Genomic DNA, 14183 nt, shown 5'->3' with positions numbered 1-14183 from the left:
GTGTGATGACAGGAATAGGACCTGGGTGGGATTGTTGTTGGTGCAGGCTCAATGGGCTGAATGGCCTCTCTCTACACTGTAGAGATTCTATGATTCTAGTCTATGATTTTAATTGACTAGTCTCTCCACATATGACAGTCCTGTCATCCCAGGAATCAACCTGGTAAACCTTTGCTGCACCATAACAAGAATATCCTTTCTCAGGTAAAGACAGTTCCAATGAGCTTGATGGTAATGAGTTTATGTACTTCTTGCGCACATTTATTCTTACTTTTAACAATTCCAAAGAGTACCTGAACCACCCCAAGGACTTCTTCAAATGTGTCCAAGGACCAGATCCAGAGGGTACCTTAATTCTCGAAAGGGATACTGGCTATACATATGAATTCGCTAAGCTCAGACCTGCGCTTACCTGATCTAATCTGCGCTCTTCAGGTTCCACACTCCTGGCCTACCAAAATCCCACTTGGGTGGAAGTAGCTAATGATTTAAATAGTCAGCTGCCTCTGTAAACCTCACATGTGCCAATATGCCCTGCCACCAATCCCAAAAATGGAAAGTTCCATGGAAAACGGGAAGAAAGACCAGGCCTTGAAATTTCCCAGCATTTCTGGTATTCCCACCTTGTTGGAGAGGCACAATGTCATGGTCAAAATTCAGCCTTCTGTCATGTAGAACCTCCCAGAGTAACAAATCAAATCTCACCTTTCCTCATTCCTGACCTTGGAAACATGCTGAAAGCTACTGGGACTTTCTGGAATGGGAATGTGCCATTGTTTAGTCACTTACAAAAAAAAATAGACAGTTTGAAAGACTTATCATTTGGGAGGTGAGATCAAACATTGACTATTAAAAATAATTACAAATTAAAACGGTTCAAAATATGTAGGGTAAAATTTCCACAGCGGCTTTTCTTGTCATGCACTATAACCTTGGTCAACGGTCCACAGAAACCCCAATAAAATGGCTTACAGGCAGTCATAGAAATCATAGAAACCCTACAGTGCAGAAGGAGGCCATTCGGCCCATCGAGTCTGCACCGACCACAATCCCACCCAGGCCCTACTCCCACATATTTACCCGCTAATCCCTCTAATCTACGCATCCCAGGACTCTAAGGGGCAATTTTTAACCTGGCCAATCAACCTAACCCGCACATCTTTGGACTGTGGGAGGAAACCGGAGCACCCGGAGGAAACCCACGCAGACACAAGGAGAATGTGTAAACTCCACACAGACAGTGACCCGAGCCAGGAATCGAACCTGGGACCCTGGAGCTGTGAAGCAGCAGTGCTAACCACTGTGCTACCGTGCTGCCCACTTAACTTAAGTCCTCGACTTAACAATATTCGAGATACAATGAATTGCACTTACAACATTTATAAATTGACATCCTGTTTCCATTTACAATGTCGGTTTCGACTTTACAACACCATGCCATTGAACAAGTCTCCCTGACTTAAGACTCGTTTGCTGTTCTGACGCATTTTTACATGGTGAATCTTTGTCCTTTCAAACTTGTTCTTAAAATTTATATTTCAGAATGTTAATTTATTGCTATACTTTTTTTAAATAATTGATTGAGTACAAACATCTGGGTTGTTTGGTGAAAATAGGCTATCAAACCTTAAAGTTGAAGTAAAGTTTATTTATTAGTCAAAAGTAAGCTTACATCTTGGTTCAGGATCGATCCCAAATTAATAACATTGTTCTTATGAGAAGAGTGGTTCAGACGGTGGGACAACACGGTGACACAGTGGTTAGCACTGCTGCCTCACGGCACCAGGGACCCGAGTTCAATTCCCGATTTAGGTCACTGTCTGTGCGGAGTCTGCACATTCTCCCCATGTCTGCGAGGGTTTCCTCCGGGTGCTCCGGTTTCCTCCCACAGTCTGAAAGATGTGCTGGTTAGGTGTATTAACCCGAACAGGCGCCAGAGTGTGGTGACTAGGGGAATTTCACAGTAACTTCATTGCAGTTTTAATGTAAACCTTACTTGTGACTAATAAATAAACTTTACTTTTACCTACGACGTTTCAACTTAAGGCAGGATGTGTCGTGGGTTCGAGGACTACCTGTAAACAGTATTTACGTTATTTTTCCATGTTTTTGTGGATCTTTAGCAGAAATAAGGGTGGACAATTGAGAACCATTCCCTTTAGGATTTGATGCCTTACAGTTCCTTTAAACATACACTCCACTTATACTAGTTTCTTGGTTATCAGGAAATTTTTCATCTGCATCATTTGCCAGGTTCCCATTGAGAGGAGGATGACGGTCTGAATAATGGCCCACCATAAGATGTTGCTGTTAGTGTCTTCACTCATCTGACGAAATTCTTCTTCACGTGACTATAGATCGGAAAGAAAACTTAAAGTTATTTGTTAAGTGATCATACCTCCCAGGGCTTGAAAATTTCATTCAATCGTTAGAATATCGTAAGAACTTCTTTTATTCGTCCTTTGAATGTGGGCGTCGCTGGCTGGGCCAACACTTATTGCCCATCCCTAATTGTTCTTGAACTGAATGTCTGCTTGGCCATTTCAAAGGGCATTTTAAGAGTCAACCACATCGCTATGGGTCTAGAGTCACATATAGGCCAGACCAGGTTAGCAGAGCAGATTTCCTTCCCTAAAGGACATGAGTGACCTAGATGGGTTTTTACACTGGCTGCCACTTAAATGACTAACTGGCACAATATCACATTTGTTAATTGATCTCAGGCTGCATGTTGCACATAAAATTCAGGCCGATATGTACATTGAAAGTAAATAGGGAATTATATGGCCGCTGCCATTTGCACTTCTTGGATACTGGATGCAGAATCGACCTTTTAAACCAAGGTTCTTAGAATCAGTGAGAAGTCAGGAATGTCCAAGAACTCAGAGAGCACAACCTGGGAGACACATGCTATAAAAACAACCTATCAAAAAGCAATTGTACGGAGCACATGGCAGACACTTTTTTATTAGGGTGTTGAGCAGATTTGTCATCCGTCCCTAATTGCACTTGAGGAGGTGGTGGTGAGCCACCTTCTTGAAATGCTACAGTCCATCTGCTGCAGGTACACCCACAGTGCTGTTAGGTTTATTTTATGAAGTTCAAATTTCACCATTGACCATAGTGGGATTCAAACCTGAAATGCCAGGGCATTGCCCTAGGTTTGTGGTTTACCAGTTCAGTGACCATTAGGTCACAGGAGGGGCCGCAGTGCTGTTAGGAAAGGAGTTTCAGGATTTTGATTCAGTGATAGTAAAGGAACAGCGATATATTTGCAAATCAGAATGGTGTGTGTCTGTAGGGGAACGTGTTGGGGTTCCCATTTATCCGCTGCCCTTGTCCTTCTAAGTGGCAGAGGCCACAGAGTTGAAAAGTACTGTCAAAGGAGATTTGGTGAGTTGGTGCAGGTATCTTGTATATGTTAGGCCAATGAATGTCAATGGAAGATGGTTAGAATCTAAGTGCCTGGCACTTATGTAGCGCAAAAGCCATAACGTTGTCCAGATCTTGTTGCAAATGGAAGCAGACTGGTTCAGTATCTTTCCCTCACTCATCCCTCCCAACCCACTCCCTCCATTAACTTCCCTTTCTGCCCCCATCCCTTGCCTCTTTTGAGACCCTCCTTCAAAGTCATCAATTTGACAAAGTTTTTAATTTCTTCTCCTGTAGCTTAGTCTTCATTTTTGTCTGATTCTGTCTCAGTACAGGGTCTTGGAAGGTCTTTCTCTATTAAAGGCATGTTGAGAATGTACATCATAGTTGCTAATAGGATGACAAAAAGTTAGAAAATAAACTTAGGGGGAAAGAAACTTAGTGTGCCTTCAATAAAAATTTCATAAGTATTTCAGGAATTGCAGATGGTACAGAACTTTGTGAAATCATCAACAAACATCCCCACTTCTGACCTTTTGATGGAAGGAAGATCGTTGATGGAACAGCTGAAGATGTTGGGCCAAGGAAACTACACTGAGAAACTTCTGGAGCGATGTCGTGGAAACTGAGATGGCTGACCTCCAACAACCACAAATATCTTCCTTTGTGCTGAATGTGACTTCAGACAGTGTTGAATTTTACCTGATATCCATTGACTTCAGTTTTGCTCAAGCTCATTGCTGTCACACTGAACTCACTTGCTGCCTTGATGTAAAGGGTAGTCACTCATCTCACATCTTGACTTTAGATCTTTTGGCCATGTTTGGACCAAGGCTGTAATGATGCAGGATTCAAACTGTTCATCTTTGAGCAAGTTATTGCTGTGTAAGTCAATGACACATTCTATCACTTTGTTGATAATTGAGTAAACTGATGGGGTGGCGATTGGAGGGATTGGTTTTGTCCAGCTTTTTGTGAATAGGACATACCTGGGTAATTTCCCACATTGATGGCTGGATGCCAGTTTTGTAGCTAAGCTGAAACAGTTTGGTTAGGGGCACGGTATGTTTCGGAGCACAGTGTTCAGTGCTACTACCAGAACATTGTCAGGACCCATTGCGCTTTTGGTAGCCAGTGCCTTCAGCCACTTCTTGATATCATGTGAATCAATAAAATTGGCTGAGGCACGTATCTGTGATGCTGGGGATCTCAGGAGACGGTCAAGATAGATCATCCACTCAGCACTTCTGGCTGAAGATGATTGTAAATGTGCCAGCCTTGTCTTTTGCACCAATATGCTGGGTTTCCCCCATCATTAAGCATGGGAATGCTTGTAGAGCCTCTTCCTCCAGTTCATTGTTTAATTGTCCACCACCATTCATGACTGGATGTGGTAGGACTGCAGAGATTTGATCTGATCCATTGTGGGATTGTTTGGCTGTTTATTACATGCTTTTTTTTCTGTTTAGCATGCAAGCAATCCTATGTTGTAGCTTCACCAGGTTAATACCTTGTTTTTAAGTATGCCTGGTATTGCTCCTGGAATGCCCTCTTGCACTCTTCATTCAGCCAGGGTTGCTCCCTAGTTTGATGGTCATGGTAGAGGTGAGGTAAAATGCCATCCGTGAGATTACCGATTGCGGTTGAATACAATTCTGCTGCTGCTGCTGCTGGCTCATCATGGATGCACATCGTGATCTGTTCTGAATTTATCCCATTTATCATGGTGGTATTACCACACAACTGGATGGACAGTATCCTCAGTCTAAAGACAGGTCTTTGTCTTCACGAGGACTATATGGTAGTGATCCCTACCAATACTTACATGACAGATGCACCTTTGGTAGGTAGATTGGTGAGGATGTGGTCTAGTAGGTTTTACCCAATGGGTATGCCACAACAAAACTCTGCCCTCTTCTTGGCAGCACGCCCTTGTAAAGACCAGAGAATCCGTCTCCAGCATGATGAGAAATCTGGAGATCAGGAGGTTAGTTGGATAAAGAGGGGTCTTTCTGGAAAGCTGAACGCTTAGACCACTCTTTTTTGCATGTTAATACTGACATACCCTCTGGTAGTCCTGCTGTTTGCTGATGTATTGCATTTGGTTGAGCAAATGCAGGACTCTTTCCTTCACTTCATTCATCTTGTCCTTGGCTTCATCAGGCGACTCATCAATGTGTTTACCAACTTGAATATCCAAATGTACGCGCTGTAAAACAGAAACCCACTGTGAACTGAGAGGAAATGGGAATGGTATCAAAAAATGAAAAGTATAGCATCTTCCCTGAAAATAAGTAGCTTTAACTATTCAATATCGAATTCTGAATTAAGCTGAACCTCCATAAAAACATGGGGGTCATGTCAATGTCCCAGCTTGGTAATAATCGGTGATTAGTAGAACTTCTGTGGAACTTCAGGGCTATTATATTTTTAAACATGAAGTAAAGTTATTCCCAGCTATTTAATGCAAGAACCACTATAAGCAACTCTAAGTTTTGGATAAGAAATGTCAGCGTTATCTGATGGTATAATTACGCCATATATCTGCACTTTCAGTCACAGAATGTTTTGTACATTATAACAGTGATTATACTTCAGAAATACTTCTTTGCCTACAAAGTGTCTCAGAATGTCCTGAGACCATGATGGGCACTATATAAATTCAAGTCCTCCTTTCTATAGAAATTTACAACACAGCAAGGGAGGCAGTGACATAGCTGTATTGTCGCTGGACTAGTAATCCAGAAACCCAGGGTTCGAAACTCACCATGTTAGATGGTGAAATTTGATTTCAATAAAAAATCTGAGGAGTCATGAATGGTGTTGAACATTGTGCAGTTATCAATGAATATCCCCACTTCTGACCATATGATGGAAGAAAGGTCATTGATGAAGCAGCTGAAGATGGTTGAGTCGAGGACACTGCCCTGAGGAGCTCCTGGAGTGATGTCCTAGAACTGAGATGATTGACCTCCAATTATGACAATAGTTCCATGGTCATCATTAGACTTTCAATTTCAGATTTTTCTTGAACTCGGATTCCACCATCTGCCTTGGTGGGATTCGAACTCAGGTCCCCAGAAGGGTCATCCTGATTCAAAACATTAGCTCTATTCTCTCTCCACAGATGCTGTCAGACCCGCTGAGGTTTTCCAGCATTTTCTGTTTTTGTCCCTAGAACTTTACCCTGGGTCTCTGTATTACCAGTCCAGCGACAATACCACTAACCATCACCTCCCTTTGAGGTACTCAGTGCCTGATCAAGGAACGGGAAAGAGTAGGTTGAGGGGAGAGTATTCTGCTGAGAGCCACCTCCCTTGCTGCTGACTCCTCTGCACCCCTCTCCTCGTGACCACCACCACCACATTAACATCCCCGCCACCACATTACTTACCTATGGCCATAACCCTGGGCTCCGGTGTCTGTCCTTCCAGCAGCCACCACGGCATCTCCTATGCCGCCACTGAGCTTAAGAACTGCCAACCTCTGATTGTAAGAAGTCTCACAACACCAGGTTAAAGTCCAACAGGTTTATTTGGTAGCACAAACTTTCGGAGTGTCGCTCCTTCTTCAGGTGTTGGAATTTAACCTGGTGTTGTGAGACTTCTTACTATGCTTACTCCAGTCCAATGCCGGCATCTCCACATCATGACAATCTCTGATTGGCCAGCAACTCTTGATAGGTGAGACCTTTGCCCCCAGGGTCTTGTTTCCACAGGAAAACCTGCTACTATCCTCGCCACTGCCAAGAACCCTACTGTGCAGGAGGCCATTCGGCCCATTGAGTCTGTACTGACCACAATCCCACCCAGGCTCTATCCCCATAACCCCATGCATTAACCCGAGCTAGTCCCCCTGACAATAAAGAGCAATTTAGCATGGCCAATCCACCTAACCCGCACATCTTTGGAATGTGGGAGGAAACCGGAGCACCCGGAGGAAACCCACACAGACACAGGGAGAATGTGTAAACTGCACACAGATAGTGACCCAAGCTAGGAATCGAACCCAGGTCCCTGGCACAGTGAGGCAGCAGTGCTAACCACTGTGCTACTGTGCTGCATATGGTTCAGCGGCCTTCACGAAAAGAAGCAATGCTAGTTGCTCACCAGCTCCCTATCAGGTAGGTGAGATCCCCCAATGCCTCAAAAAGATTACACCCACAGGTGTGTACCCACATGATTACCCACAGGTAATCTTGCGTGTGTCAATGGCAATAGAATATCGTTCACCGTATAGGACTTAATTTTAACATTTCACCTACCTCTGACAGTGCAGCACTGACTCAGTACAAAGCTAGAGTGACAGCCTGGATTTTACACTGAAACCTCTGGAGTGGGACTTGAGTGTACAACCTTTTGATGTAGATTCACTAACATTAAACTATGGGATTTTGGAAGCCGTGGTTGAATTCTGCTCTCTCCTCAGCTCCATGGATCCCACATTAAATCATAGAATCCCTACAGTGCAGAAGGAGGCCATTCAGCCCATCGAGTCTGCACCGACCACAATCCCACCCAGCCTCTATCCCAGTAACCCCATGCATTTACCCTGCTAGCCCCCCTGACACTCAGTGGCAATTCAGTATGCCCAATCAACCTAGCCCACACATCTTTGGAATGAGTCTGGACAGCCTCAATGCATCTTTAGTGAGCACTAATGTGCAATTTAACAGTTTCATTCAAATAAATGTAAAACGATTACTGGTATAGGAAAGAAAATGTTGCAGCAGTGCATACAAAGGCTCATTTTGCAATCATGTTGATTTGATGTATTTTAGGTTAATTCAATTGGGAGCACTCTCACTATTCATTCAGAGGTTTTTGGATTTAAGCCCTCCTCCAGGAACATTGCACATTTTCACAATCTTCTATTTTCTTTAGACCTTTAGCAGAGTCTGTGAACACATCTAATTGACCTTGGAATGTATTTTTGGAGATGCAGCTCTTCAGAAGAGACATTAAACTAAGGAATCTTTCCATCTACTGTGGTGGATACTAAAGATCCAGAACAGAACAGAAGAAAATTAAAGTTTCTTGGCCAAACTGCAAGCACTCCGGACGTTCTTTCTTCCACCTTCTTCCGTCGGGAAAAAGATACAAAAGTCTGAGATCACATACCAACCGACTCAAGAACAGCTTCTTCCCTGCTGCTGTCAGACTTTTGAATGGACCTTGCTCGCACTAAGTTGACCTTTCTCTACAGCCTAGCTATGACTGTAACACTACATTCTGCACTCTCTCCTTTCCCTCTCTATGTATGGTATGCTTTGTCTGTATAACGCGCAAGAAACAATACTTTTCACTGTATACCAATACATGTGACAATAATAAATCAAATCAAAAAGAGCCATCGCCGAACCTCAAATGAACAACTTCTGCGTGAAATATTTTCAGGCATTTATGGAGCATAAAATGTTCATGGATAATCTTGTGTGAATTTGTTTGTTTTGTGCGCAAATTAGGTAATTAGATTCTGAGTCTGCTTACTGGACCTATTAAGTGTACAAAGCATTTGAGCCATTCCATTTTTAATCTATTATGTGCATTCACACAAAAAATTGTTGTAGAACAGGCATACCAGTTTGTTCCCAGCAAACACCGCTACTTTGGTGGAGTTGGACATCAAGCAGATGTGGTGCTCCCCTTGAAACTGTGATTGAAATGTAAAACCACTTTCTGGCCTGTACAATTTGTGCAACAAAACCTGTTTACAAGAAAAGTAAGGAACATGAATTGCGTAATCATCGATGCACCATTATCTGTGTTTTGTTTTTAATCTCTTCAACAGCATTCAACTTGAGCACAAACATGCGGCGTTAAAGTTATTGGTTTATTTGAGATTCTAGTCATTGTGATACTCAATATCTTGAAATCAAAGGGTGACACGGTGGTGGTCATCTCTGCTGTTCTTGGCCTTTTGGCTTCTCAACCTTTTGGCTAAGGTCAACTGTAGAAGTTTCCTCCAGGGGTGACAATATTACCTCATGGTCACCCACCTGTTGTGGAGTCCATTTACACCCAAAATATATTTGTGCTTCCTCTAGTGGCGTCACTATTAACTTGCTTTACCTTTTAAACAAAGTGCAGCTAAAAGCAACATTAATATAATATGATTAACCGCGAGCAATGTCACATGAACTTTGATAACATGTATATTTTAAATATCTTATAGAGGTTTATAAAATCATGAGGGGCATAGATAAGGTGAATTGCCAAGGTCTTTTCCCCAGGGTAAAGGAGTCCAAAACTAGAGGGCCTAGGTTTAAGGTGAGTGGGGAAAGATTTAAAGTTTAAAGTTTATTTATTAGTGTCATAGGTAGACTTACATTAACACTGCAATGAAGTTACAGTGAAAATCCCCTAGTCAGGCACCTGTTCAGGTACACTGAGGAAGAATTTAGCATGGCCAATGCACCTCACCAACGCGTCTTTCAGACTCTGGGAGGAAACCAGAGCACCGGGAGGAAACCCACACAGACACGGGGATAATGTGTAAACTCCACACAGACAGTGACCCAAGCCGGGAATAAAAACTAGCTTGCCCCCTTGACAATTACAAGGGGGCACAAGTTCAAGATAAGGGGGAAAGGGTTCAGTGGACATATGCGGGGGAAGTTTTTTACACAGAGGGTGGCGGGGGCCTGGAATGCACTGCCAAGCGGTTGAGGCAGTTAGTTAGCCACATTTAAGACTTATCTTGATAGGCATATGAACAAATGGGGAATAGAGGGATATAAGCGGTTGGATTAGATAGGTAAACGTGATTGGCGCAGGCTTGAAGGGCCAAAGGGCCTGTCCCTGTGCTGTACTGTTCTTTGTTCAAACGTGGGTCCCTGGCGCTGTGAGGCAGCAGCGCTAACCACTGTGTCACCCAGGGACCTGAGTGGCAACTTTTCCACACATAGGGTGGTGCGTATATGGAATGAACTGCCAGAGGAGGTGGTAGAGGTGGAATTACAACATTCAAAAGACATTTGGACAGGTACATGGATAGGAAAGTTTTAGAGGGATATGGGCCAAATGCAGGCAAATGGGACTAGTTCAGTTTGGGAAACTTGGTCGGCATGGATGAGTTGGGCTGAAGGGCCTGTTCCTGTGCTGCATATCTCGATGACTCTAAGTCCAAAGACTGTGGGAGGAAACCGGAGCACCCGGAGGAAACCCATGCAAACACAGAATGTACAGATTCCGCACAGACAGTAATTGAACCCGGGTCCCTGGCACTTAGAGGCAGCAGTGCATTTACATCTGAAAGATCAACCAACCTATTGCACATTTTCACAATCTTCTATTTTCTTTAAACCTTTAGCAGATTCTGTGCACAAGTTTATTAAAAACAGATAATTCAAAATTGTTGTACCTGTCCGTCGGGACCTTTGACATTCACAAACATTCCCAAACCTGGGGCAGAAGGAAGAAAATCTCGTGTGACCAAGTCCCATGATTGAATTTTGTAATGTCCTGAACAGAAGAAGAGATGAAAGTCACACTGTGCACTGTTTAATTACTGTCATATAAATTACCAGCAGCCAGAGAGAAATGAACTGATGCTGACTATGAAACACAAGGCTGCAATGTACAAAGAACAAAGTAAAGTCCAGCACTGGAACAGGCCCTTCAGCCCTCCAATCATGATGCCCAAACTAAACTAAAAAAAACCTTCTGCCCTTACTCAGTCTATTTCCCTCTATTCCCTCTCTATTCATGTATCCATCCAGATGCCTCTTAAATGTTACTAATGTGCCTTCTTCCACCACCTCCTCTGGCAATGCATTCCAGGCATTCACCACTCTCTGAATGAAAAACTTCCCCCGCACATCTCCCTTACACTTTCTCCCCCTTACCTTGAACCTGTGCCCCCTTGTAATTGGAGGAAACCCATGCAGACACAGAGAGAATGTGCAAACTCCACACAGTCAGTCACCCAAGGCCAGAATTGAACCCTGGTCCCTGGCGCTGTGAGGCAGCAATGCTAACCACTGTTTCAAGTTTATGTCAAGTTTATTTATTAGTGTCACAAGTAGGCTTACATTAACACTGCAATGAAGTTACAGTAAAAATCCCCTGGTCGCCACACTGGGAAACAGCCTCTGACTATCCACCCTATCTATACCTCTCATAAATTTGTAGACCTCTATCAGGTCTCCCCTCAGCCTCCATCTTTCCAGTGAAAACAATCCTGTAAAATGATATAATTCATGGTCCACAAAATCATAGACTTTTTGCTTCCTCGGTCTTCCCTTCTCCTTATAATCTGCAAGTTTTTGAATTCTAAATTTAAAATTGCCTCACCTAACCAATACTCTCCTGATTCCACTTGCTTTGTCTCCTGCTGTGTTGATATTGGTGCCTTGCATTGCTAGTCCTGACGCAACACCCACTTTGGTCATTTTAAAAAAAGTCGGAGAAGCCAATAGTTTGATAAGCTAGTTCCTGTAATATTGGAAAAAATGCCACGCCCCTTATTAAGAAAAAATCAATAAAAGTCAATTGTTTTCAGAAGTCAGATAAAATCTGAATATTGTACGGGATATATCTCATCATGAAGTGGCCATTGTTTCAGTTGAAAGGATACCTGGAATGTATCTTCAGCCACATTGAAGTGTTCAGGTTACGAGCGCATTACTTACCCTCAAGTGCATCTTTGAATGAGATTCTGGAACAGTATCGAATATTGCCAGCCTTTCAAATTCATTTTAACCCAGATGTAAACTCACATGAATTGACATGAATTCAAATTGCCAAAGAAGGCTGGCGATTTCAGAGTTTGAGAGGCGGGAAATAGTCTCAAAATAAGGGGAAGCAGATTTAAGATTGAGTTGAGGAGGAACTTCTTCACACAAAGGATTGTGAATCTATGGAATTCTCTGCCCAGTGAAGCAGTTGAGGCTACCTCATTGAATGTTTTTAAGGCAAGGATAGATAAATTTTTGAACAGTAAAGGAATTAAGGGTTATGGTGAGCGGGCGGGTAAGTGGAGCTGAATCCACAAAAAGATCAGCCATGATCTTATTGAATGGCGGAGCAGGCTCGAGGGGCCAGATGGCCTACTCCTGCTCCTATGTTCTAAATATCGTGCAATATTCATCAACATTTTCTGTATTTTTAGTGCCATGAAAGAGAATTTTTTTTTTACCTAATATGCACGCAATCAATGAAATTTCCAAGGACGCTCACAGAACAAACAGTGTACACTTTCTTTCTTGAGAATGCTGCAGATGGTATCCAGCAGCTTAATAGTGTGTGACTGTATTTCCTCAATGATCTACAGAATCTTAGCTTTGTGTGCAAAAACCTATGGCAACAATTAGTCTTACAGTAATAAAATATTATACATGCTGAGTAACAAAGGGCCCCAATTCCTCCAGCTGAGGACACTAAGCATACTGTTGTGGATCACTTTGGCAAAAGAATCACACACTTGAACACTAGAAATGTAAATATAACAATGATAAAAATTTATGTATAACCAACTTACAGTAGAAGTGTAAAAATACATGCTAACTGTAATTTTGGATAGTTGAGGCTGTGCTTTATAACCATACCTTATAATACCATAATCTTCTTCAATGGTTAAAAATGTCAGTTACTTATTTTCTTTTAATCACATTGAATGTAGCTTATGTTCTGTGTGCAGATCTTCATATGGATTTTATTACAAAAGCGTTGATATGAATACGCACTCACCTGTAATCAGGGTATCACTTGGAATGTCTTCAATAATACACTTCTCCTCTTTCTCCCCCTGATGATAATAGAGAGAAGAGGCGAGACTGCAGCTCAGAACGAACAGAAATTCTTTGAGTGGATACTTCATGTTAACATCAGCAGACTATTAATAGAGCCGATGGGTGAATATTGTAGATCTACCAAGTGACACGTCACACAAAACCTGTATTGATTTCATTGAGGTGCTTTCCCATCTGACCAGGTAATGTGGAAATTATGTCGCATGATAAATGAGCACTGTCAAGTTCAGGGTTTTGAGGTATAAAACCGTCCTAGGAGGCACGGTGGCACAGTGGTTAGCACTGCTGCCTCACAGCCCAGGGACCCGGGTTCAATTTTGGTCTCAGGTCGCTGTCTATGTGGAGTTTGCATATTCTCCCCGTGTCTGCGTGGGTTTCCTCCGGGTGCTCCAGTTTCCTCCCACAGTCCAAAGATGTGCAGGTTAGCTTGATTGGCCATGTTAAATTGCCCTTTAGTGTCAGGGGGATTAGCAGGGTAAATATGTGGGGTCACGGGGATAGGGCCTGGGTGGGATTGTTGTTGGTGCAGGCTCGATGGGCCAAATGGCCTCCTGCACAATAGGGATTCTCTGATTCTATCAAAAAAATTCTTTAATCCTCAATTGTGCTTGACTCACAAAGTACAAATAACTAGTAGTTATGAATCGAGTTGAATTTATTGAACAAGATTTTACATACTTAACACGAAGCAGTGAAGACAACATAGAAGTTTCTAATCTCTCAAGATCCCAGGAACTCTTGGGGTTGTCAGCAAAGGCAATTTTCTTTTCTCTTTTTTATCTTTGAAATGATGTTGAACAGTGTCCAGAAGAGTCTTACCCCAAAAGCCACTGTATCACTGTGCCAACATGATTTTCCAACTTTTATCCATCTTCAATCAGGCTTTCATCCTTCCTTATTTGGAGATGGTGCAAATTCACTCCTCCTATTGACTATAGGATGTGAATCATCTCATGTCACCCCACCTTTGTAACAACTTCTGCTTTATGGCTCATAAACTCCAGAATTTACATTCCACCACAAACAAATACGCATTTCCTTCCAGACACAGAGAAGCCAT

At 42.6% G+C, this 14183-nt stretch overlaps 1 protein-coding gene across 1 annotated transcript; it reads right to left on the bottom strand.

Annotated features, from left to right (window-relative positions):
* Positions 1–2201: 2201 nt before the first annotated feature.
* Positions 2202–13191, bottom strand: LOC144479572 (transmembrane emp24 domain-containing protein 11-like). The gene is made up of 5 exons (XM_078198495.1): positions 13062–13191; positions 10735–10835; positions 8953–9078; positions 5438–5581; positions 2202–2351 (listed from the first exon to the last, which is right to left on the bottom strand). The coding sequence occupies exons 1-5, from the start codon at positions 13189–13191 to the stop codon at positions 2202–2204; spliced, it is 651 nt and encodes a 216-aa protein (XP_078054621.1).
* Between the last annotated feature and the right edge of the window lie 992 nt (positions 13192–14183).

This window comes from Mustelus asterias, chromosome 1, assembly GCF_964213995.1.
Source record: "Mustelus asterias chromosome 1, sMusAst1.hap1.1, whole genome shotgun sequence".
Lineage (NCBI taxonomy): Eukaryota > Metazoa > Chordata > Chondrichthyes > Carcharhiniformes > Triakidae > Mustelus > Mustelus asterias.
This window is presented reverse-complemented; position numbering and strand designations above follow the sequence as displayed.